This window comes from Podarcis melisellensis (assembly GCF_964234715.1).
Source record: "Podarcis melisellensis genome assembly, chromosome: 4".
Taxonomy (NCBI): domain Eukaryota; kingdom Metazoa; phylum Chordata; class Lepidosauria; order Squamata; family Lacertidae; genus Podarcis; species Podarcis melisellensis.
Genome location: NC_138531.1, coordinates 33,288,560 through 33,313,818, shown reverse-complemented (window position 1 = coordinate 33,313,818; position 25,259 = coordinate 33,288,560). Strand labels below are relative to the sequence as shown.

At 42.5% G+C, this 25,259-nt stretch overlaps 1 protein-coding gene across 1 annotated transcript in view; it reads left to right on the top strand.

Annotated features, from left to right (window-relative positions):
* The window catches only part of HERC2 (HECT and RLD domain containing E3 ubiquitin protein ligase 2), a 111,148-nt gene that overhangs the window by 74,561 nt on the left and 11,328 nt on the right, over positions 1-25,259 (top strand). Inside the window, exons 57-85 of the mRNA XM_081907751.1 lie at positions 706-787; positions 923-1,066; positions 2,149-2,239; positions 2,385-2,562; positions 3,359-3,440; positions 3,520-3,691; positions 3,838-3,982; positions 5,636-5,861; positions 6,770-6,941; positions 7,575-7,758; positions 8,614-8,754; positions 9,435-9,626; positions 10,743-10,896; positions 11,518-11,625; positions 13,275-13,406; positions 13,704-13,862; positions 13,958-14,076; positions 14,682-14,807; positions 15,074-15,229; positions 15,904-16,019; positions 16,171-16,369; positions 17,276-17,490; positions 17,839-18,016; positions 19,019-19,180; positions 20,362-20,453; positions 20,856-20,995; positions 22,354-22,541; positions 23,769-23,966; positions 24,795-24,878. Coding sequence (XP_081763877.1) covers positions 706-787; positions 923-1,066; positions 2,149-2,239; positions 2,385-2,562; positions 3,359-3,440; positions 3,520-3,691; positions 3,838-3,982; positions 5,636-5,861; positions 6,770-6,941; positions 7,575-7,758; positions 8,614-8,754; positions 9,435-9,626; positions 10,743-10,896; positions 11,518-11,625; positions 13,275-13,406; positions 13,704-13,862; positions 13,958-14,076; positions 14,682-14,807; positions 15,074-15,229; positions 15,904-16,019; positions 16,171-16,369; positions 17,276-17,490; positions 17,839-18,016; positions 19,019-19,180; positions 20,362-20,453; positions 20,856-20,995; positions 22,354-22,541; positions 23,769-23,966; positions 24,795-24,878 — 4,335 coding nt within the window. The remainder of the gene's footprint in view (positions 1-705; positions 788-922; positions 1,067-2,148; positions 2,240-2,384; positions 2,563-3,358; positions 3,441-3,519; positions 3,692-3,837; positions 3,983-5,635; positions 5,862-6,769; positions 6,942-7,574; positions 7,759-8,613; positions 8,755-9,434; positions 9,627-10,742; positions 10,897-11,517; positions 11,626-13,274; positions 13,407-13,703; positions 13,863-13,957; positions 14,077-14,681; positions 14,808-15,073; positions 15,230-15,903; positions 16,020-16,170; positions 16,370-17,275; positions 17,491-17,838; positions 18,017-19,018; positions 19,181-20,361; positions 20,454-20,855; positions 20,996-22,353; positions 22,542-23,768; positions 23,967-24,794; positions 24,879-25,259) is intronic.

The window sequence follows — 25,259 nt, the reverse complement described above, 5'->3', positions numbered from 1 at the left end:
AAAACCCTGTAAACAATATGACATAGTAGAACGTTGTCTACTGTCAGAAGCAGTATGGCTCTGAATCTCAGCTGCTGGAAAGGACAAGCAGGGAGAGCACTTGTTGTATCCACTCACTGCTCGTGGGCTTGGCCAATATGAGTACGGGATGCTGCACATAGATATACTTTGGTCTCATCTGGCAGGACTTCTGTTCTTAACAGACTTGCAAAGATGGGTTGTTGCGGTTTTATTCTTGGGCTTCTTTTGGAAAGCATTGGCTTCCATTACTCAAAGGCATATGACCCAAACTTGAAAGGTATTTCAACTAGCAACTTATTTCTACCTTGATTAAGGAACAGCTGTTCAATAGCTAGTCAATACATAGTGTGGAGCGGCTTACAGGGTCTGAGCAACGTGAATAAGATTAAGCACATATCGTGTCAAGCTGGCAACTGTGCATATTTCCTGGCGGCCAGGAAATAAGCTTTTGGCCAAAAGGGAGGTCTGAATGCTGGTGCTAAATGAGATGCAGGGACACTTAATTCATGACTTAAAAACCTTTTGAATAAAAAGAGTATTCTTTGAACATGCAACAAGCATTCACTCGATGATCAGAAGATGACTTCTAAGATTGAGAGAACAGGTTTAGGTATGCCATAGGCAAATCAGTGCTTTTGAAACGCCTTACGCTTGTTTATTTTCTGTATAATTTGCGTTTTACAGATAAAGGTTCCTTCGTTTTCCGAGACCCTCTCTGCCTTGAATGTGGTGCAGGTAGCTGGGGGATCCAAAAGCCTTTTTGCAGGTAGGGGAGCTCTCTGTCACGCAGCTTTTTAAATCTACTGATATGTAAGGTGTTGTATTTGTTTTTAAAAATGAAGCTGCTTTCGGCTGTCCTAATTTCTCCGTAATGGAACTCTGAGTTTCTCCTGTCTTTTAGTGACTGTGGAGGGTAAAGTGTATGCCTGCGGAGAGGCCACCAATGGAAGACTGGGATTAGGCTTATCGAGTGGAACTGTTCCCATTCCCCGGCAGATTACTGCTCTCAGTAATTATGTGGTCAAGAAAGTTGCTGTTCACTCAGGTACCAAATCTGTCCTTTCCTATCTGTGGGAATCAGTAAGATTATTATGTCAAATTAAAATAGGCTTCTTATCCAAACTACTTTTGAAGTCAAAATTACTTTGCATGTCAGTATTCTTCATGCTTTCTCTCTGCACAGTACTCTGCATAGGGAAGTGTTACGGGTGAAAGGGCAAGTGCCGTATCTAGTCTTAGAAACTTGTGTTAGCGGGGCACTTTTGCGAAACTAACTGCTGAGTTTTTATCAATGGCATCTCTTACAGTGGTCAATGGCACTAGTTAGCAGGAAGGAAGCTCCATTGAAAATCCTTGTTATTGCATATTTTTACATGGCTCTTTATTTGTATATATTTTAAAATTTTACATACAGATTTTTTATGATAGCCTATATTTGTAATGCCTGGTGAAGTAAGTAATATTGTGAAATGTAGATTAGGATTTGAATGTGTGCAGCCATGTGATGGGGTGAAAGTACAGAGTGAAAATAAGCTAATTGAGTTGTTTTGAGTTTCCCCCATTTCTTCATTTAGCAGGGTGGAAAATACTTAAATGCATTGTAATTACATTATGGTGTTCGTTAGCAAACTGAGATGCTGCACACAGTGGTCTCTAGTTCCTTAGACTTGCCTGCTACAGAAAGGAGGCTGTCACATTCTACATGCAGTCCGTCTGTTCCACAGATGCATTAAACCATACTTTAAAACAACGTCCACGGTTGGAGCCACTATGTTTTCTGGTTGGAATCACTAAACCCAGTTTCATTTTTTTACAGCTAACCCTCTGATCTGAACATGATCTTCCTGTTCTGCTTTGGGTTCAACCACAAATTTCAAACGAGCTATTGGGAGTGTGTTCTGTTTTTGTGCAAAAGCAAAATGCAATGCTGGTTTCAATCAGTTTTGGTTAGATAATTTAATATTCGAGATATGCACAAGGCATTTTGTCACGGAAGGGAGTGCAGGGAAGCCACTGTTGCTACCAACTTTTCTGAAGAGGTTTCTTTCTACTGTTTGATTCTCCCTCCCCCCCCTCTAATCTTGGTGTGTTACCTTGTCAACCTTCTCCTATTCTTATCCATTCCAGGTGGCCGCCATGCTATGGCTTTAACTGTTGATGGGAAGGTATTCTCTTGGGGCGAAGGAGATGATGGGAAACTTGGTCACTTCAGTAGAATGTAAGGATGCCATTTTTGCTGCTGCTCTGAGCTTGCTGGATATTGGACACTCAGTTCATTTAGCTTGTGATACCTAATTTAAAGTATAATTAAATAACCCGACTAAACGAACACAATGCATTTTGGGTTTTGTTTTTGCTTTCAGGAACTGTGATAAACCAAGGCTGATAGAAGCACTGAAAACAAAGCGTATCCGAGATATTGCCTGTGGAAGTTCTCACAGTGCTGCCATCACCTCCAGCGGTGAATTGTATACATGGGGCCTCGGGGAATATGGTCGACTGGGACATGGAGACAACACTACGCAGCTTAAGCCAAAGATGGTAAAATCAGAATATGTTTTCCCACCTTTGGTCACTTCAGCGCATAGGCTTGCTGAAATACAGCAAAAGTAGGAAAACAGCCCAAATGCCCTCACTTAGTATATAGTAGAGGTGACATTTTAAAATAATGCTCTGGGTATCTGGATCAGAGATGGGCCTACCTAATGAGGTGTGTGAACTGTACACTCCCATTTATGGAATGCCCTCCCCTCTGAGATCTGGCTGGTGCCAGTGTTCTTTCCATTTCTGTCACATTTGGGAGGGGGTTAATTTAACAAGTACAGCTGCTGATGGATGCATTGCCTGCTACATGAATATATTGGGTAAGGAATTCTTTTATCATATTGGCTATTAAACTTCGGATCTCTTACCTATGTGTTATTTTGAAAGCCACTCTAATGAATAAATAAAATGGTGAGCTTCTTTCTTCTTCATTGGATCAGGAGATGACTCAGTCAGTGTTGTTGCTTTCTTTAATTAATTGCAGCTTACACAGACCCAAGTTTTTGGATTGTTTTATTGTTGGTTAGCAGCAATCACAGATACCAAAGCGCTCAGCCACTCCTCTTCCTTCTTCCTCTCTTAGTCTTCCGTTCTTGAGATCAGGAATGAGAGCGTGCGGACCTTTTTTTTGGGTGTGGTGCGGCTTAAATTAACTTTTTTTCTCTTAGGTTCACTGTGCTAAATTGAACTTCTGGTCTAAACTGGTATCTGTAGATCAACTGTATCTCTTAAGTTGTGAGCAAATTGCACACAGTTCAAAATGAATGAACCTCCTATGTTTTCTGCCTTGTAGGTCAAAGTGCTCCTTGGTCATAGGGTCATTCAGGTTGCTTGTGGGAGCAGAGATGCTCAGACGCTGGCCTTGACCGATGAGGGTAAGAAACCTCTCCTACTTATTGCCGCTTTAATATCATATGGTCGTTGCAGCAAATAACGCAAGCCTGTTTTCCTTAGGGCTCGTATTTTCCTGGGGAGATGGAGACTTTGGAAAACTCGGTCGAGGAGGAAGCGAAGGATGTAACATTCCTCAGAACATTGAAAGGCTGAATGGCCAGGGAGTCTGCCAGATAGAGTGCGGAGCTCAGTTCTCCTTGGCTCTAACCAAGTCTGGGGTGGTTTGGACATGGTATGTTGCGTTTAACAAATTGCACCCCCCCCAATTGTCATAAAACCAGCCAAACTGATAGGAAGAATGGAATCGTAGGGTTGCATCCTGATCAGTCATCAGAGAAACACATAATCATCCTAACAATGTTATTGTTTCGTCTTCAGGGGCAAAGGCGACTACTTCAGACTAGGACACGGAACAGATGTCCATGTACGAAAACCCCAAGTGGTAGAAGGGCTGAGGGCGAAGAAGATTGTGCATGTGGCTGTAGGTGCACTCCATTGCCTAGCAGTCACTGACACAGGGCAGGTAAGAACCATTTGTCAATCCATCACAAGACCATTACGTGGCAGTAAGTTCCATGGGATCTACTTGCCATAACTTGTTCTGGACTGAATTTTGAGCTCCTGGCAATGAATAAGTAAGGATGTTTTCCAGTGCAATTTACATTTCACAGTTTTTGCCACATTGTCCATTATATCAAGTGGTTCTATCTCAGCAAATGGAATAAAGTTTGTCCTCTTCCTCTTCCCCTTCCCTTAAGCCAGTAAGAAAGAACAAACAGTGTGTTTTGTTTACAGTCTTCATTTAGCAAATACAGCTATTGTAAAATGATTATCTTTGTTTGCTTGGAATATTTATGCCGCCCTCTTAATCAGTGGAATTTATGAGGCACTCGGCAAATACAAAACCACAGAAAACTTCCACAAAGGTGACATTTGGCAACAGAAACCAAATATAGTAGAAGCATCAAATCATCTTAGAAGAGTAATATATTTGGGTGCCTTAAAAAGTCAGCAACGAGGGAGCCTAATGAAGGAATAGGAATGATTTTCCAGAGGCATGTGCTGTGAAGTCCCTATTCCTCATTGCCACTCACTTTGCTTCAGAAATAGCCACCAGGAAGCTACACTTTATGAAATTATTTTGCCAAGAATTTTAATTGCATTTGGAAACACTAGAATAAATATATCAACATTGCTGGTGAAGCAGTCAGGGAGGTAGATGCTAACGTGGCTCACCTGCTTATTTTGTTCCTAAAATTATTTTCATAATTGTTTGGCCTGTATTGGGACTTCACAGCGGCCAGTGATCATTGGTCTAGTTCACATGTACACTAAGCTAGTCTGTGGCTTAGCATGAATGATTTAACATGCGCACTGCACATTAGGAAAGAATTGTGGCTGCTTCACTCTTCCCCTGCTGCTGTTGCACTGCCAAGAGTTACATCTGGACTTGAGCTTGTCTCCCCCAACAAGCTACAAGCAGGAAGCCAAAACCAAACTGTGCTTTGAAGTTAGACATTCCAGTAGACCGGGTTTGGAGGTAATAGTAAATCAAACTGTGATGTAGCTCTTCATAGCAAGGCAGCAGAACCAGCAGGAGGAGGGGAGGAGGAGCATAATAGTTCCAGAAACAAAAATGCACTCCTTGTTCACTCTTAGCCATGGTATAACTTGAGCCACTATGTAAAGTTTTTACTACGCTGTATTTCTTTTTAGTGTAGTAGCATGTGCGATGAACTGTGCCTTTCTGGAATCATTATTCAAGCCGTTTGCTCCAGTTCCATTTAGACTGAAAATTAACCTCCATTGGGTTGAATTTCAGCAAAGATAATGGGGCGTATGGATACAAGCAGCAGCTTTTTTTGGTGGGTCTGAATGACGTGTGACTGCGGATGTGTGCACAGTGCAGAACCTGAAAATAGCCCCAAAATATCATAAAGACATCACAAAATGGGGTGGAACGGGCTTTCGTTTGCTCTTCTGATGCGTGTGGGGGTCCAGAATGTAACCCACACACAAAACGAGGATTACCTCTACACAACTGAGTTCAGAGCAAGATTCTGCATCTGTTAGATATTCCGTGGCAAAATCATTTATCTATATTACTTTGAGTGTGCTGTATGTGAAATTTTCATTGAAAAAGAGAGATGCACAGAATGATTTGATTTATTGGCAGGTTTATGCTTGGGGAGATAATGATCACGGACAGCAAGGCAATGGGACAACTACAGTCAACAGAAAGCCCACTCTGGTGCAAGGTTTGGAAGGCCAGAAAATCACCCGTGTTGCTTGTGGGTCTTCCCATAGTGTGGCTTGGACAACCATGGACGTAGCTACACCCTCTGTGCACGAACCCGTTCTCTTTCAAACAGCGAGAGACCCTTTAGGAGCATCCTATTTGGGTAATATGAATAAATAAATGACAAATAAGTGTAAGAGAGGAAAGCGGCGTGGTGGCATTGTTGCTATTGTGTGTGCTTAGCAAAAGAGTATCGCCATAGAGAGAAAGCTAGTGGCCAGACCTCAGCCTTGTGGGATCTACTGGACCCCAAAAGACAGACACTTGGGGTTGAAGACTTCTGAGCCCAGGAATTAGTTTTGAGGAGCCAAACTGTGAACGGTGTTCACCCGCCTTCCACACAAAAATCCACTCCTAGTTATCTGGTTTTAATTCCTCCCTACTTTCTTCATTTAATCAATATAATTCGGGGGGGGGGAGGAAGGGGGTGCCTGCAAGGTTTCTGACTCTCAAGTTCTTGTTCAGTTTCAAATAAGGCCTCTGCTAAAACAGGGTTGCTAACCAGGGCCATAGAGAAAGAAAGGAGTGCCAGTGCCAGCATAGTGTGGGTGGGTGTGTTTGCATACACACACACACACACACACACACACATGTAAGGATGCATTTGATTTTTTTTGTGTGTGTGTAGTCCCCCCCCCCCCCCGCCTGGCCTTCTGGTACTAACTTGAACTGAAATTTGACATGCAAAACAGGACTGAATTAATTGAAGAGTCATTCTAATGGTAAAATATAAGTTTTCTCCATAGTGTCATCTTAAAAATACTGAACGTAGCAAAACACAAAGGTGTGTGTGTGAGAAAGGAAGGGAGAAGGAGATTGTATGTGTATGAGGGGGCAGGGAGACAGGGAATGGAAATCTATAAACAATGAAGGAAGAAGCCAAATATCTTTCCTAGTTTATATTTGGTCCCAAACTAGCTTTGGGCTTCCCTGCTTGTTCTTCTGTGGCTGAGAAGTCTGTGTGTAAATTTGTCCTAATGGGAAACCTGGAAATCTTTTTATTTCCTGTAGGTGTCCCATCAGATGCCGATTCTTCTGCTGCTAGTAACAAAATCAATGGTGCAAACACCTCTAAACCTAACCGGCCTTCTCTTGCCAAGATCCTTTTGTCACTAGATGGCAACCTTGCCAAACAGCAGGCATTGTCTCATATACTGACAGCATTACAGATCATGTATGCCAGGTAAGCTTGGGCATAAGGACACATGGTTAAGTACATTTTCTTTTAGTATCTAATTGGGCTTGGCTCTTACACTCAGGTTTTCTGATGCCTGTTGGATGCTGTGAAAGGAAATATTATACTTGGTTTTTTTGGTGTGTGATGCAGATGTCCATGCAGATTGGACAGTTCATATAATATGAGTTTTCTGTTGGGTGTTAAATAAACTTGTTAACAGGTCAGTTTTTAGTGGGTGGGTGGGGGGAAGCAACACATGTATGTGTAATTTTTCATAGCCAAAGCAGACCTAGTGAAAATATTGCTAACTTACTTAGGGTATCTTTGTTTTAAGTTTTGAAATGCTTTACTTGTCCTCAGTCTCTTTAGGCTTAGTCTTTCCTGCTTATAGTATTTTTATTAATTTTTTAAAAATAATGATAGGCTATATTCTGTTTTGTGGCCTCTCCTGTTAGGGATGCTTGAACTAAGAGGGTTCTTTATTTGTGCTACTGCTGGATCAGGCGCCATGATTCTGTGTGACTTTATCACAATGTAATTTTTAAAAAGGCTAATAATGAATCTGATGTCTTTTCTGCCCAGTGAGGCAAGTGTAATGTAACAAAATACTATTCTGAATGCTTTCCTTTTTTATTTTAGGGATGCTGTGGTTGGAGCACTAATGCCTGCAAGTATGATTGCGCCAGTGGAATGTTTGTCTTCCTCGCCTGCTCCTCCAGACCTTTCTTCTACGGGCAATGCACCCAATGGGGAAGACAGTATGCTAGTGGTAGATGTAGAAGAGAGACTGAGCCCAACTCCATGGCAAGACAGGAGAGTGGAGGTAATCCCCCCCCAAACTCCCCACCCCCTCAACTGAATTATTAGAAAGATGGGTAGTAGAAAACTTTCAATTGATCGTCTAGATTTGTTTGCTTGCATTTATACATTTCAGCATAGAAGTTTTTGTATTGTTTGCAATCCATCTTGCAAGATTTAAAAATACAGTGGTACCTTGGTTCTCGAACTTAATCCGTTCTGGGAATCCGCTCGACTCCCAAAACCTTTCAAAAACCAAGGTGTGGCTTCCGATTGGCTGCAGGAGCTTCCTGCACTCAAGCGGAAGCTGCATCGGATGTTCGGCTTCCGAAAAACGTTCACAAACCGGAACACTTACGGGTTTGCCAAATTTGGGAGCCAAGCCGTTCGAGAACCAAGGTACCACTGTAGTCACATGCGGGGTGAATCGCACTACACTCGGAAAAGTAAATTAGCAAGATTTTTAAGACACCAAGAGTTAGCTCACATAGTAGATGCTAAGGATACAAATTTAAATTTCCACATCTTACATAGTTGTTTGAAAAAGGCCATCTTGAGCATTTATTTTATGGACGGATTCCAGAAGGGAATTTTTAGTGGAAGAAAGGCCACTGCAGAAGCTGGCAAGCCCAGCTGTGCATGTTTGGCTTGCATTTTAGTTGGTAAGCTCTTGCCAGGGCAACGGTCCTTTGGAGCAATGAAAATAATTGGGCAAAGGTGAACTTCTGATTTTTTTAAAATTTAGGGTAGTTGTGTACGGTACTGTTGTGGTTATTGACTTGTTTTTTATACTGCTTAAACAGGATGCAAATGCTTTGCAAAGTCCTGCTGTATCTGATTCAACAAGCTTTCTTACTGTCATGCAACTCTGCTTGGCTAGGTGGCTTCTACAGAAGATGCTGTGACTCCTTCAGCTGTAACTCCTTCAGCTTCTGCAGCCTCATCTCGTCCTTTTATTCCTGTTACTGATGATCCCGGAGCAGCCAGTATAATAGCAGAGACCATGACCAAAACCAAAGAGGTACTGTTTCTGTTTTTTCCACTGATATATTGCATTTCCCTGAAAGTAACCAAACGTGGGTGGTGCTTGAGAGAGTTTATGCAGAACGTGCTGCAGGATGCACCATGTGCAGGCTGGGTTGTTGGGTAGCCAGATGCTCCTATGATTATCACATTAATCTACCTCTTTATGCACTAGTCTGTATTTATGCAAAATACCAATTTTTCGTTAATGGCATTCCGTAGACCCTAGAGCAGGCACAGGCAAACTCGGCCCTCCAGATGTTTTGAGACTACAGTTCCCATCATCCATGACCACTGGTCCTGTAACTAGGGATGATGGGAGTTGTAGTCCCAAAACATCTGGAGGGCCAAGTTTGTCTTTGCCTGCCCTAGAGGTAAATGCAACTTAGAATTGTTGGGACAATAATGCAATACACTGCAATCTAACAGTATTATCTGTTTTGGATCCCTCAACTTGTCCCCTTCTAAAACCTTTGCCATGTCTGTCATTTTTGAAGTGCTAAAAATACGGATTTAGCAGGTAGGCTAAAAATAAGCCTGTGAGACCACAGAATCCAGGCCCAGAGATTTGCTTTCTGGATGGGCTTGTCCAGTGTGTGCTTCTGTCTTCCGGCACCTCCTTTAGGCTTCTGCGTATGTATTCTCTTCATCTGCCTTTTCTTCCATTTTGTTTTGAAGGATGCAGAAAGCCAAAGCAAAGTCTCTGGTCCAGAGCCCCAGTACTTGGATGAGTTCACTGGTCTTCTGGTACCAGATGACACCCGAGTCATGGTGGACCTCTTGAAACTGGCCGTGTCCAGCCGCGCTGGAGAGAAGGGCAAGGATGTCCTTTCAGCTGTGCTGTCCGGCATGGGCACTGCTTACCCTCAGGTGAACTTGGGTTTTGCTTCATCAGTTGCTCTGTACTTGTAATACTTCTTAAGTATACTGACATTCCTAATGGGGTTAATACACAGCTGAGAAGTCAAAGACTGCTGCAGATACCTAGGAATGTCAGTGAACATTTGTATACACACACGCACACACCTGAGATGGCTAAAGATGTTTACAGAGTATTCTTCAGCAGCCCTTGCAATCTGTAACTGAATTGAGATGAAACTTTAGAACTGGAAAGAAGTTAATTTATTGAACGAGCTTGCAAGGTTGAAATTTTGGAGGGCAGGTGCATACATGCATAGGAAGTCGGGGGGGGGGAACCTGGTTCGTGTCTCGTCTGTTTTATTTAAAATTTATTTGTTTACAGTATTTGTAGCCCACTCTTCACTGAAAGTTTTCAGTCCCAGGGCAAGGGAACACAGTAATACAAATAAACTGAAAAAGACTATACAAAATCCCATAAACAGGGCCAATAAACAATGAAACAGTTCTGCCATAAGGTAAACAAGCAAAATTGCAACAGCATAAATTAGTATTTCCAATTTAACAATACTGAAAGTCAGTAAGGGCTGCTGGATAATGATGTCCAGGTGGATTTGCTGGCCACCCCCATCTCTCTCCAATGTGATTTATTTATTTAGCATTTCCTTTATTCTGCACCTTTTTCTTGATGCCAGCAAATTACCTCTCAGAGGCAGCTTCACTCCTGGACCGAAGGATCAGCTTGCCTCCTACCTAATGCCTCCTTGACATTTAGGCACTGGCGTAGCAATGGGGGGGGGGCAGGGGACTGCGGCCCTAGACCCAGAAGCTTGGGGGGTTGGCTAGCACCTAGCCATCAGCAGCAAGGGTTGGGTAAGTGCGCTCCTGCCCCAGGCGCTGGCACACAGCGCTATGCCCCTGCATCTAGGGACTGTTTCACCTTCTTTTCTACTATAGATCTTGCTTGAAACAACTCTTGCAAATTTTTAAAATTTACATGCCACTTCTGATAGCAGCCTTAATGTTTGTTTTAAGCTTGCTATTGTTGGAACATTGATTGACCTGCAAAAAGAATGAGGAGCATCTGTGTATGCAAAAAAATAAATCTCGCGAGATTTGTATTTTCAGGTTGCTGATATGCTACTGGAGCTGTGCGTTACGGAGCTGGAAGATGTGGCAACGGATTCGCAAAGCGGCCGCCTGTCTTCGCAACCGGTGGTGGTGGAAAGTAGTCATCCGTATACAGATGATACTTCTACCAGTGGCACTGTTAAAATACCAGGTACCAAATTCTCCTAAGGTGTACACTCAAAGGTGGAAATGGATTCTATGCCTTCAGTAAAATTTATACACCAAATGAATAGGGGCTACTGAAAGTGTGTGGTTTCATCAAGTTTTGTTAGGGTAGTAAATCATGCATGTTTGTAGCTGCTAACGGGGCTTAAATTTCTCTAATGTATATAAACAGCAACAAAAAAAGCAGTGCAGTTTGTCCTTAAGATTGTGCAAAGATTGCTTGATTATCCCTGGGCACACAGATGTAATGATAGAGGGCAATACTTCCATCATCGTTTCACTAATGTTTTTGCAACACAATTGGCTTTTATATCTATTAGGACATAACTGTTTGGTGGATCTTTTAGATTCATTCAGAAGTAGCTGTGTCCATATTTTCCATTGAAATCATAGCATATTTCTTTAGTAAAATAATAATTTTTGTTGCAAGTGCTAGTATGCTCAGCTAAACAGCTGAAGTTTAGGTTTGGTGTTGTAAAAGGTACGCACAAGCCTATGAATGCTTTGTACTTCAGATGCTTATCTTGCAGGGTCAGAAAGATGATGCTCTTTTTTAAAAAAAGAAAAGAAAAGAAGGGGCTTTACTTCTGTGGCTTTCACCCTTTAGGTGCTGAAGGGCTTCGAGTAGAATTTGACCGTCAGTGTTCCACAGAACGACGCCATGACCCACTCACTGTCATGGATGGAGTCAACCGGATAGTTTCTGTCCGATCAGGTAATGAGACAATATATCAGATTTAGTGTTGTGCCAAACGCTTTATTGTTCTTTGTGTTTTATCAGCAAAAAAAATGTCTTACAGATTGGTCTCTTATCAGGGGTGAGAAACCTTTATATAAGGAGGGTGGTAGGTCTATGGGAAAGCTACATTGGGGACTACAGCTAATGGTAGACAAAGCTGAGAACCAAAAATGAGCAGACGCACCTCTTCTCTCCCCCATTCTGTTCTTTTTGACACCCCTTTCTCTTTCTTCGTTGCTGCTTTTCCGACTTCCAGGCAGTTAGCGCTTCAGCTGCCCAACGGGATACACCTCTATCCTTCCTCTGCAGATGGGAAGGCATAAGAGCTTGTCTCTGTGCCTGCTGTGTAGTTTGCAGCTCCCAGGGGAAAAGTTGGGCGACTGGAAGCACACATTGTTGGCCGCTGTTTCCCAAGGAGCTGGGAGAGTGCCTTTAGGCAACCACACCCAAAGCTCGCACTACACCCAGAGGGAAAGGCTGGGTGTAGGGAGCACGTCTTTGTTAGTCCTAGATCCCAAAGCTGCACAGAGTGCATTTGGGCTTTCAGCCTTTGCTGACCTTTCTCATGCATTCCATTGGATAGGGTGGCTGTGTGGACCAGATGCAGCAGATCCCATAGGATTTGGCTGTTGGCCACATTCATCACTTGAGCCTCACATTCCTCACTACTAGATGATAGGTTGATTTTTTGGGAACAATAGCCTGGGAAACTAACAACATAAATGGTGTTACAGAAGCATGATAATAATCATTAATCCACAATCAATTTGATTGATTGTGAGCACTGGAGTTGAATATTTCCACCCAATCCTTCTGGCGTGTGTGGGTGGCGCTGTGGTCTAAACCACTGAGCCTCTTGGGCTTGTTGATCAGAAGGTTGGCGGTTTGAATCCACGTGGCGGTGGTGAGCTCCTGTTGCTCTGTCCCAGCTTCTGCCAACCTAGCAGTTCAAAAGCACACCAGTGCAAGTAGATAAATAGACCACTGTGGCAGGAAGGTAAATAGCATTTGTGTGCGCTTTGGTTGTTCATGATGTTCTTTTGCGCCAGAAGCAGTTTAGCCATGCTAGCCACATGACATGGAAAGCTGTCTGTGGACAAATGCTGGCTCCCTCGGCCTGAAACCATTATGAACGCCACACCCCATAGTAACCTTTGACTGGATTTAACCTTCCAGGAGTCCTTTACCTTTTACCTTACTATTTTTATTAATATTTTTGGGCAATTTGTATTAGCTTTTAGTTTCTAGTTTCATTCTTCATGCTCTCATTGTGCTTTGTGAAACTCAGAGTGTAGTTGGGAAACAAAGCAACCACTTGGATCCGAGGACAACTTTCAGGCTTTGTAAGGCTGTTTCCCTTGCATCTCTGGTGACAGAACCAGTAATAACAGATTCTGGGTTCATATTAATTCTTACTGATCTGCTGCAGATAGAGCCGCAGTGCCACTTTGTTCAACAGCCACATTGTGTTTTAGTAGTAGTAGATACTAGTTGTTCGTAATAGTCCCCAGTGAATTTGAATTTTGTTGGCAGTGGGTACCATCATTGTGTGTGGCGCTTTAGTGAGTGACATATAGCAAACTCTGCAGCCGTTTGTTAACTCTTTGTCTCATCCAAACTTGTAGGTCGCGAATGGTCTGACTGGTCTAGTGAACTGCGCATTCCAGGCGATGAATTAAAATGGAAATTCATCAGCGACGGTTCTGTGAATGGATGGGGCTGGCGCTTCACAGTTTATCCCATCATGCCGGCGGCCGGTGAATGTTTTAATTGCTTAATTGCACTAGTATATTTGTTCCTTTGTTTTTCACAGGGATCAGGGATAGTTGTGCTAGCAAGCTAAGAAACAACTTAAGCTAGGAGGAAAGAGAGAGCTTAAGTTTGTGTTAAAGAAAATCTGGATTCCAGGTTGAGCTGATGATTGTCTATTTTTTAAGTTGTAAGGTGCCTCAGGGTGGTTTATTTACCACCAGAAGGCCAGGTCTCAAATAAATAGTACAGGCCCAAGTGTTAGACAGAGGAATGGCTAATATTATTCCTGTTTCTGCCCGTAGGTCCCAAAGACCTCCTTTCAGATCGCTGCATCCTTTCTTGCCCATCAATGGATTTGGTAACATGTTTGCTGGATTTCCGTTTGAATTTTGCTTCCAACAGGAGCATAGTTCCTCGCTTGGCAGCCTCGCTGGCAGCATGTGCTCAGCTGAGTGCTCTGGGTAAGTGCAGTTTTGGAAAAGTTTCTGATCTGTATGTTTAATGGATTGCTAAGCCGATCTTCTTATATATATATATGTATCTTACACATTTTTAGCTGCTGGTCACAGAATGTGGGCCTTACAGAGACTGCGGAAGTTGCTAACTACTGAATTTGGCCAATCAATTAACATCAACCGAATACTGGGAGACAACGATGGCGAAGCACGAGCTATGGTAAGAAGCTCAGATTTCCAGTGGCAACGTGAGTTCTTGAGTTTGCTCTAATGCTAGCGTAAATTGTAAGACACGAATAGCTCACAGCAGCCTTCCTGTCATTAATCAGACATGTAATACCACACCACCTGGGGCTTTTTAAAGCTCTAGCAATGCTTTGAGTAATGTTTCGCCGGTCTTTTAGATACTTGACAGATGGTTTTCACACCATTGAGCAAGTAGCAGTCAGGAGAATTTCCTTCCTCTTGTACAAATCATGATGAATTTTGTGATAGCAGCCACGTAACTGGGGGGGGGGGGGAAGAAGAGAGAAATACTATTATTGATATGTTTTATTATATTACTGATATTTATAAGCTGCTCTGGGAGCCTTTTGTTTTCTAGAGTGGTGTAAAAACACTTTGAACAGGAAACAAAAATGCATTAGAGTTGGTTAGGCAATACCAGCAAATCTTTTATAGTTACACAGATGAGTTCATTCCCCACCCCCACCCCCAATCTAGTGATGTTTGGCAGTATAGGTTTACAACTTCTTCATTACAAACCATTGTCAAGTGCTGCTTAGAAACTAATACTACTTTATTTTGCTTTCCCCGCCACCCTAGAGTTTCACAGGCAGTGCCTTAGCTGCTCTTGTTAAAGGCCTTCCTGAAGCATTGCAGCGGCAGTTTGATTACGAAGATCCCATTGTCAGAGGTGGCAAACAACTTCTCCACAGTCCTTTCTTTAAGGTAGGATGACATGGGGTACAAACCGTAGAAGCCCAGAGTGGGGTCTCCTTATCATTACTTAAGGGGAAATTTGTCATTACAATCCTAACTGTGCTACGTGGATAAAGGGGGAGAGAGAGGGGGAGAGAGGTTCCTACAAGAAAAGAAGAAAGCCATATCTTTTAAAAAGAACTTTAAAAATACTTTAACCTGAAGAACAGCCAGCATATTACTGCCTGGTCTTGCTGAAGCCTTGTGCTTTCGAACTATGTTGTTTTTATTTGTAGGTGCTTGTAGCTCTTGCTTGTGATCTGGAACTGGATACCCTTCCCTGCTGTGCAGAGACACACAAATGGGCTTGGTTTAGGAGATACTGCATGGCTTCGAGAGTTGCTGTAGCCCTTGATAAGAGGACACCATTGCCTCGCCTCTTCCTTGATGAGGTACTTGGAGAACTGGTTCAACTTCATGCTTAAGAGTGTATGTGTAAAGGTAAAGGGACCCCTGACCATTAGGTCCACTCGTGACCGACTCGGGGGTTGCATGCTCATCTCGCTCTATAGGCCGAGGGAACCGGCGTTTGTTCGCAGACTGCTTCCGGGTCATGTGGCCAGCATGACTAATCCGCTTCTGGCGAACCAGAGCAGCGCACGGAAACACCGTTTACCTTCCCGCTGGAGCGGTACCTATTTATCTACTTGCACTTTGACATGCTTTCAAACTGCTAGGTTGGTAGGAGCAGGGACCGAGCAACGGGAGCTCACCCTGTCGCGGGGATTCAAACTGCCGACCTTCTGATCAGCAAGTCCTAGGCTCTGTGGTTTAACCCACAGCGCCACCCGCGTCCCTAAGAGCGTGTGTGTACACACATATGAAAAAATGTATTATCATGGACAATGGTGCAAGCATGCAGACATTTAAGTACATATGCCAAATAAGACCACCAGGATATATCGTTTGAGAACTTCCAATATTTGGCCTAGTTAACAGCTCCTTCACTTTTTCAGTGGAGATTCCAGTGCCTGATTGGCTGCTGTTACTGTCAAGGAAAATTCAAACCATGAAGAAAACTGCACTTTCTTTAACCAGTCGCTAAATTGTGCGGTTTATATTGCAGGTGGCCAAGAAAATTCGAGAACTAATGGCAGATAATGAAAATATGGATGTTCTGCACGAGAGCCATGATGTTTTTAAGCGAGAGCAAGATGAACAGCTTGTACAGTGGATGAACAGGTAACCTGAAAATGTTATATTTTTTGGGTGGGGGGGGGTGAGGTGGGGTAGGGTGTTAAAGTGTTGGTACTGCATTTCTTCTTTGGAATGTCTGAAAAGTTTGAGGGAAAACAGAATTTCAGCCCATTCACAGGACTTCCCTTCTCAACAGGCGACCGGATGATTGGACGCTTTCTGCTGGAGGCAGCGGGACTATTTATGGCTGGGGCCATAATCACAGAGGACAGCTTGGAGGCATAGAAGGTGCTAAGGTCAAAGTTCCTACTCCCTGTGAAGCCCTTGCCACGCTTCGGCCAGTGCAGTTGATTGGCGGAGAGCAGACACTTTTTGCAGTGACTGCTGATGGGAAGGTAAGATGATGTTAATGTCAACCTGAGCCGTTGACTTGAAATTGTTTGTGAAGTGGGAAGGGAACATGCTCAGTGAATGAAAAGAAAGATTTGCAAACTTGTAAAGAAAAACGTTGGCTTATTTGGGCAAAATTTGTTATGTGAGATCAGAGCTACAAAGCCAGTGACGATCACAGGAAACCCCTCTAGGTTCCAAGCTCTGCAGCAATATTGGCAATTAAGCATGAAGCACAAATCACCGCATAATTTGTTTAGAGCTTTCGTTGTATCATGAATATACAGACTGTATATTGAAAACTCTAATCTGCTAGAACTATAGCCATAGTTTTTTTGTTTTGTTTTGTTTAGACAGGTCACAAGCCACTAACTGGTTGTTGTGGCAGGGGCTTGTGAGGGTGGATGTAATGCATTTTATCTTCTTTTTACGTTTTTAAATGGTTTTAAGTGTTCCAATTCAGTGCTGTTTTAACAAGGTAACTTACTTATTTGGTTTAAAAATATTTATATTGATTAGTGTGTTTTTAGTTGTACGTGCTTTAATTCACATGAGCTGCCATCTATTCCTTACGGTTTCTGTCTGAAACTTGACCATGCAGAAGGGTTGAGTGTGCTCCACAGAGAACCTAAGAATCAGCCCGAAATATATAGCGTAAGAAGGCTGAGAGCGTCTGCACAACACAGATCATTTTCAAACAAATAGCTACAAAGCTCATCCTTTCCATGTGACTAACAATGCAGGTCTCCATAGAACTGTATTCATGCAAGTAGGGTTTCCTCAACCCCACCTTAAGCCTCTTGATCCCCTCTTCTTGCTGCATAAACAACGGCACTCAAAGCATGAATAGCAGAAACAGAATGAGTGATACAACAAACTCATATGATTGACAGATCCTTTCTTCTTTTTAGTTATACGCCACAGGATACGGGGCAGGTGGAAGGCTTGGAATTGGGGGGACAGAGTCTGTTTCTACTCCAACGTTGCTAGAGTCCATTCAGCACGTGTTTATAAAGAAAGTTGCTGTGAATTCTGGAGGAAAGCACTGTCTGGCGCTTTCTTCTGAAGGAGAAGTCTATTCCTGGGGAGAGGCAGAGGATGGCAAGCTGGGTCATGGCAACCGAAGGTAAACACAGTAAATTTTTAACCGGAGAATATATTATAAGTACATAGGAGGCATTGCAGAATCTTAAAACAGAGGAAAACGTGTGCCTCTGTCTGGAACTTTGGCTGAATGGACTCCTGCTCCACGCAGTCTCTCATGCCATTTCACAGGATGGGAATGGAATGAAACATTTGACCTCTGTTTTACGATCCTCTATTTGCAGACAGAACGCTTGTTTAGGGGGGTGGTTTATGCTGTGAGATTTTCTCAAGCTATGATTTAATGAGTCCCATCGCTGTCAGTTACTTTGCTATATTTACACTATACAAATAAGCTGGGTACTCATTTTCATTTTGTTTTATTTTTTAGTCCTTGCGATCGTCCTCGAGTCATTGAATCCCTGCGGGGCATAGAAGTTGTCGACATTGCAGCGGGCGGAGCACACAGTGCATGCATTACTGCCGCAGGGGATCTTTACACGTGGGGCAAGGGAAGATACGGACGACTTGGCCATGGGGATAGTGAGGATCAGCTGAAACCGAAATTGGTGAGATGGTGTCATATGCTTCAGTCATTTTTTAAAAAAATGGTTACAAAAGCCTCCTATTTATTACGGTGGATGATGAAGTTTTCAGATTGGGCTATTCCTCTTGCACAAGACTCAGGCAGGAGCAAAGAATTGTGGGAGATAGACTGCTTCTCCACAGTTTTTTCTTCCTGCCTGGACAGAGCAGTTTGACACTCCTGGATCTCACTGTTTTACTGTTTTCTGATCAGTTAAGTCTTCTCCTTTTCTGATATTCATATCTATTTATTTATTTCTCTGTTACTTTGCCTGTATTTTGGTTCCCTTCTGTGTCTTTCTTTACATTTGTCCACCGCTGAGGTAAAATTAAACAACAGCAACAAACCTTTCCTCCCTACTGTACGTCTTTTACTGTCCTGGGTTCATTGATTTCCTCTCGTTTCTTACTTATTTCAGTCCCATTACCATTTCTTTTATTTTTTACTTCGTTCCTTCTCCTCCTTTGCTGCCCATCGCCACTTTGGCAGTTAAACGGCCATTTACTTCAACGAAAAAGCCTGCTGGCTTTTGGGTGTGTGGGAACCACAGCCCTGTGCTCAGGAACAATTCATCTTCTAGTCTCCCTTTGGCTGCATGCACCTTTCGCTGTTGGGAATATGCACACACGGCCAAGCTGAGCAGGATTTTAACTCCTGAACATAGCTGTCAACAAAAGTCATTAAAAACTTTCCTAAACAGGGCTGCCTTCAGATGTCTTATGAATGTCAGGTAGTTGTTTATCTCTTTGACATCTGATGGGAGGGTGTTCCACAGGGCGGGTGCCACTACCAAGAAGGCCCTCTGCCTGGTTCCCTGTAACTTGGCTTCTCGCAGTGAGGGAAACGCCAGAAGGCCCTTGGAGCTGGCCTACATAATGATGAGGGGACCTACATAAGTTAGTGTCCATTTTGTTTTATTTTTTGCTGCCGAAAGCTCAGGTTATTGAGATTTCTTTACTAAAAAAACTCCTTGCCTGTCTTCTAGGTGGAAGCACTCCAGGGCTACCGTGTGATTGACATAGCCTGTGGCAGTGGAGATGCACAGACACTCTGCTTGACGGATGATGATACTGTTTGGTCATGGGGAGATGGAGACTATGGGAAACTTGGGAGAGGGGGCAGTGATGGCTGCAAAGTACCAATGAAGGTATTTTGAGTTTCAAACTTCTGAAATAAGAGAGACAGAACTCGACAACCTGTAAAGAGAACAGATTTTATTTTATGTTTAGCATAAACTAGCTGGGTTATGGAATTATAATGAATGCTATGACTTTTATATGTGCTGTTGAGTTAAAAGTATTCCATGAAAATATTTTAATTTTTTTGTGATGCTTTGCTGACATTTCAAAATTTCCTATTTTAGTGTTTGAGTATGAAATGCCATGCCCTTGATAAAATGGACCATAACTTTTGCACCATGGTTAAGAATCACTCTGCTATATATTACTTTTTAGGGTAGAATGATGCGTTAGCTGTTACAAATCAAAAGTTATGCAAGTGTCTTAACAGCATGAATTTTGACATACTGACATCCAGTGGGGATTTATTGTCCCACCAGCATAGTTACCAAGATATTTCCTTCCATTTCTTAAACAATACACATAAGAGGAAGTCTTAAGAGAGGCGCAATGTCATTTCCATCATAAAAAACATCTGTACACCAATCTGTTACCATTTCAACAAATTCTAAGACTTTGACAGATTGATTCTCAAAATGTGATTTATAAGAGCATGCAGAAGTCTCTTGAGGGTTTCATCCTCCTTTTTTTGTTATTACAATATTTTGTCCCTTTGGGCCTGTACATCCCTCTCCAAAAAGTTGAAATCAAAATTTCAAAATCCACCATAGCGTCCAGTTAAAGTAGTCAGAAAAATTTCCTCATTTTTGGTATATTTTGCTTGTTATATTCCCACTACTTCAGTAAAGTCAAGCGTATCCTTCTCTTTCCAAATCTCTAATGCACTTCTTGTCAAGTTTCTATGTGAGATTTTACCATATGCTATTGCCAACCTGCTTGGAGATCACTTTGGGAGAACAACATTGCCAGTTGTCTCCAGATGTTGATTTCATTTCCTTAGTTTATTTTTTCTGTGGGTGCTTGAATAGTACCTCTTTAAAACAAGCCCTCAGGAGAAAATAGTTAGAGCGGTGAGAATCAGATCATTTTAAATTATTTCTCTTAAGTTACTATAATAAAAACTTATTTTAGTCAACATTAAAATCATTATCTGACTAAGAATGCCAGTTTATTTTTAAGCTGTGTCTATATGCTGTGGGCTATGAAGTTGTCCTATCCTTTGAGTTATGTTCAAACATTTCTTCCCTAGATCGATTCTCTCACAGGAGTTGGAGTAGTCAAAGTAGAATGTGGCTCACAGTTTTCTGTAGCCCTTACTAAGTCTGGAGCAGTCTATACCTGGTAAGTGAGCCAGTGATTGCGGATGAATTCATATGAGAAATGTAAAAATAGTTCTTTGTGGTTCTTGGGTTTTTTTCTGCAAAAGCGTCATCAGGTTATACTAGTTTGATTTCACTTTAATTTTAAAAAATGCTATTTTGGAAAAAAAGTTAAAGAACAAGTGGTACTTTATCTTAAATTTGTTCCCAACAGATATTGCATTGCAAAGCCACATTTATTTAATACAAAAACTAAGAGGCTTTTGTGAACAACCTATCTAGCATTTTGCTGGTTAATTCTAGGAGAGGAAACTTTAAGATCTGAGTGTCCTAATTCACCCAAGTCAGGCTAGTCTAACTAAGAATTGCCAATTGATTGAAGAGAAAACAAATGCACTGATTGAAACTTGTGTTGTGATTACAGGGGCAAAGGAGATTACCATCGACTAGGGCATGGATCAGATGATCACGTCCGGAGACCTCGACAGGTCCAGGGGTTGCAAGGAAAGAAAGTCATTGCTATTGCAACTGGCTCTTTACACTGTGTCTGTTGCACTGAAGATGGTATGTAAAAAACCAAACAACCCCATACTTTTATTTTGAATGTGGAAGGGGGAAGGAAAAGATGTTCTAATTACGAATAATGAAGCATCTTTGTTTCAAATATGTAATTGTGAGATAAGAGAACAGTGTACCTCTGATCAACAATTGCTACGAGATAAAATGTTGAGGAAGGAAGTCTTGCTTTGTAGGCTTCCCAGCAACATGCCAGATTTGACTGAGATATTCCTTGCTCTGATCCAGTAGGTTCCCTAAGCTCTCAAGGGGGACCAAAGCAGACATTACATGGCAAGCTTTGTATCAATATCTTAATGGGTTGGGGTTGGCTTTTTAAATTAAAAGCAGCATTAGGAGGCAGCGACAGGAAAGAGGAGGACGGCTATTTAACAAGCATACATGGGATGCTGTTTTATACTGACCCAACTGTCCATGTAGCTCAGTATTGTCCACACGAACTGGCAGGACCTGTCCATGGCTTTTGGGCAGGAATCCCTCCCAAATTTACCTGGAGATGCCAGGGGTTGAGTCTAGGACCTTTTGCATGCAAATCAGGTGCTCTGCCATTGAATGGAGGCTCTTCCATGAATAAATGTACATACTCACAAGCACAAATAAATAAGTAAGGCAGATGTGGCCCATTTGAACATTTCATGCCCAGATTATCTCTCAGTGACTTTGTATGCAAACGCCATTACATTATTCCCACTCGATTAGCACTCTCCCAGCACAATCCAAACCTGGGATCCACGGGAGTAATAAAGTTTGGAGTCAGCAGATCTTGTGCTTTCTTGGCTGAGCTGTTATATGTCCCTCACCCCAGCTGAGCCAGAGCTACACCGGGCTACGTCCCTCCCCCCAGTTCAGCAGGGGCTTAGCCACTAGAATGGAAGCTGCAGGAACTATACACCAACATCAGTCTCCAAAAAGAAGTGTTCTGGGACATGGCAAAGAGAGACATACACCTATTCCAAATGTGGTTCAGTTCGGTCATGCGACCTATGGCCTTATCATCAAAATTTGGACCCACACTCACCTGCTGATGGTAGCTCCTCCTGGAGGCTCTTGCATGGAGTTTTGAGTTAAGGGCAGAAGCCTAAGTTACACCAGCTTCCTGTAGTTAGCATTGCTCTGCAAATCCTTTCTCTGCATTCAACGATTTATTTCAGTTTGTTTTCCACATAGGAATATATTAGCACTAAGTAGCTCCGAATTACCTTTTAAAAGATTGTGCTTTTTAAAATAATAATAAAAAACGTTTAGATGTTGATATTGGTATGTTGAACTGATCTACGTCGCCTATTCTTGTGACTTTTTATACTGGTCATGATTTGGTGGCGAAATAACGATTTTGATTATCTTAGGTGAAGTATATACTTGGGGAGATAACGATGAAGGGCAGCTTGGAGATGGAACAACTAATGCTATCCAAAGGCCACGCCTGGTTGCAGCACTTCAGGGCAAAAAAATCAATAGAGTGGCCTGTGGCTCAGCACACACCTTAGCCTGGTCCACCAGCAAGCCTGCTAATGCAGGCAAGCTCCCTACCCAGGTAAAATTATGCCTTTTAAACCACATGTCTAAGCCAGGTGTGGGGACCCTTTGACTATCCATTTGTTGGTGCACTGCAATTCCCATCAGTCCCAGTAAGCATGGCCCAATGGCCAGGGATGGAGTGGGTTCAACAACATCTGGGCGACCCCACATCTGGCTCAAACTCTTGGGAAACTGTATAAACTGTTAGCACTCTATGGCTCTGTGTTAATAATTATTGGTTACCCCCCCACCCCCACTACCATTGGTAACATCTTCTTAGCGGCTGCCTACCGTGATGGTTAAGGCTATGCTGAGTATTTTCCTGTTTCAGCTTTTTTGGTCAAAAGTAGATTTTCTTTTTAAGTGGTTGAAAAGCCTAGGAGTGAGGCGGCACCATGTTGCTACGTCAGTATGAGATGTGGTTTTGTTACACCACTGAGGACAAAGCCATTTGAGAATGAGAGCAGCGCACCGTTGTTCCCAATCAGGAGGCACATGTCTAACAGGATACAATTGCAGTGCTTCAATAGTCAATCATATCTGGCTTTGTGGTGACTTCACTGAGGGGCAAGCGATGCTGAGGGTAAACAAACTAGTTAAGAATTTTGGAGACATTGGTGAAAAACCACTGAAAGGTTGTGCATGGGTTGGGGTTTTTTTTACATTGCAATAATGGGTACAGTGAATAGCTTGGGCTCTTCTGTGTCTTTCCTGCCACCCCTCTTGTGAGTTTTATACCTGTTCACACTGTAAAGCCATGGAAACTTCCTGAAAACTTGCATAAATCAAATGTGAGCTTTTGTCAATCCAAACTGCTTCGCAATGACTAATATGATGGGAGGAGCAACATCCGTGTCCTTGGATAACAAGAAATTAGAAAGGTGCCAGAAGGATGCTTAAATTTTACTACAAGAGCCATTAATATATCAATGAAATATGGGATAGATATTGTGAGGGAGAGCAGAAGGATTATTTTTTGGTTTTTCAAAACATGCTGTGTATTATGCAGTGTAGTCGTAATTTCACCAACATTGATAGGATACCTTTTCTGGCCCCTAACAGTATTCAAAAATTCCTTCTTGGCTATGCCATGTATAAACCTTTGGAGATAACAAATCTCAAGCAAAGGCAATATCTGGGTATTCAGTGGGTAGGCTAGCTAAATGGACTGTGCCTGATACTATCTCATTTAGTGTCTGACTTATTCAGTGCTCATTAAACCCTAACAACATGCTTGTTCCAGGTTCCTATGGAGTACAACCATCTACAGGAAATTCCTATAATTGCTTTAAGAAACAGATTGCTGCTCCTTCACCACATCTCCGAACTCTTTTGTCCTTGCATCCCCATGTTTGATCTCGAGGGACGCCTTGATGAAACCGGCCAGGGTCCTTCCGTGGGCTTTGATACGTTACGTGGAATTTTGATCTCTCAAGGAAAGGTATCTATCCAAACGTCAGCTTCTCCACTAAAAATGACCTTCTAAGAAAAATATGTCACAGTAATGACATGCAAACGGTGCCCTAAGTTCTCTTCAGGTCTTCTGTACAGACCCAATTATCTTCTGTATGAACTTCACGGGTGCAGACGCAGGGAATCTTAATGACAAAGTTTTCCCTTGTTGCGTTTCTGTCCATATCTGCTTAACAGCATTTCACATTTTTACCAGAAAGCGGACTGCATCTTTTCCTCCTGACGCTAAGGGGAAATTTACATCTTCAAAATGTGATTGCCATTGCTTTGCTTACTTACTTACGGTACATGAAATCAAAATTGTAACAGTTGAGGTATCTTGTGGGTGTTCGTGTCCGGAGTCCTGAGACAGGGTGCCTGTAAGGATTCTGAGAAATGAAGTGTTGTTCACATGCTGCTCCTTTTTGTTTTGTTTTCCACTCCACTCTCACATGTTGGCTGTTTGGAGATGGAACCCTTGTCGCTATATCTTTTGTCACTGAGTTCCTATCTGCTTGCTCCTTGTTTTTTTCCTGACACATGGGAACAGGGACATCGGGACAGTCATTTGTGGCTGCACAGTTGGGATGAGGGCAGTTGTATGGAGCTTCCAATTGAACAATGGGAGTTCTTTTTTTATTTAAAAAAACACGTGGCTACCTCTTTTGCCGACATAATGTTTATGCTGCTTGAAAATGGCTGTAGACTGATCCCAGCGCAAGGAGGTTTCAGTAGCAATGCCAGCCCCACCCCACCCGGCAAACATAACTCAAGAATAGGATTGCATTCTCAACACCTTATTTTCTCCTTTTTCTAGGAGGCGGCTTTCAGAAAGGTTGTGCAAGCAACTATGGTGAGAGATCGCCAACATGGGCCTGTGGTAGAACTCAACAGAATTCAGGTCAGAATGCTGTGCTCTCTGAGTGCCTTGAATATGAATCTGTTGTTGTGCGAAAACTTTGCAGGGCTTTGTGCTCAGGCAATAGGCATGGTAGTTGTTATCATAACTGGTTAGAAAAAAGACGGCCCAAGAAGTTATTAGCATTACAAGTGCTCAGTTTGGGGCGGGGGTGAGCACTTTTAATCCTAATAACTTTGTGTGCTGCTCTCTTCTAACAAATTATGATGACAGCAGCCACGTTATGGTCCTTTGGAAAAGCTCCAAGTTGTATATTAAAAAATGTTTTGGAGGCAATAAGACACCTACGCAGATGCGATTCCAGCTCCATTTATGCGTGATAAAGGACTGAAATTGTGGCTACCTGATGCCCCATAAATAGGG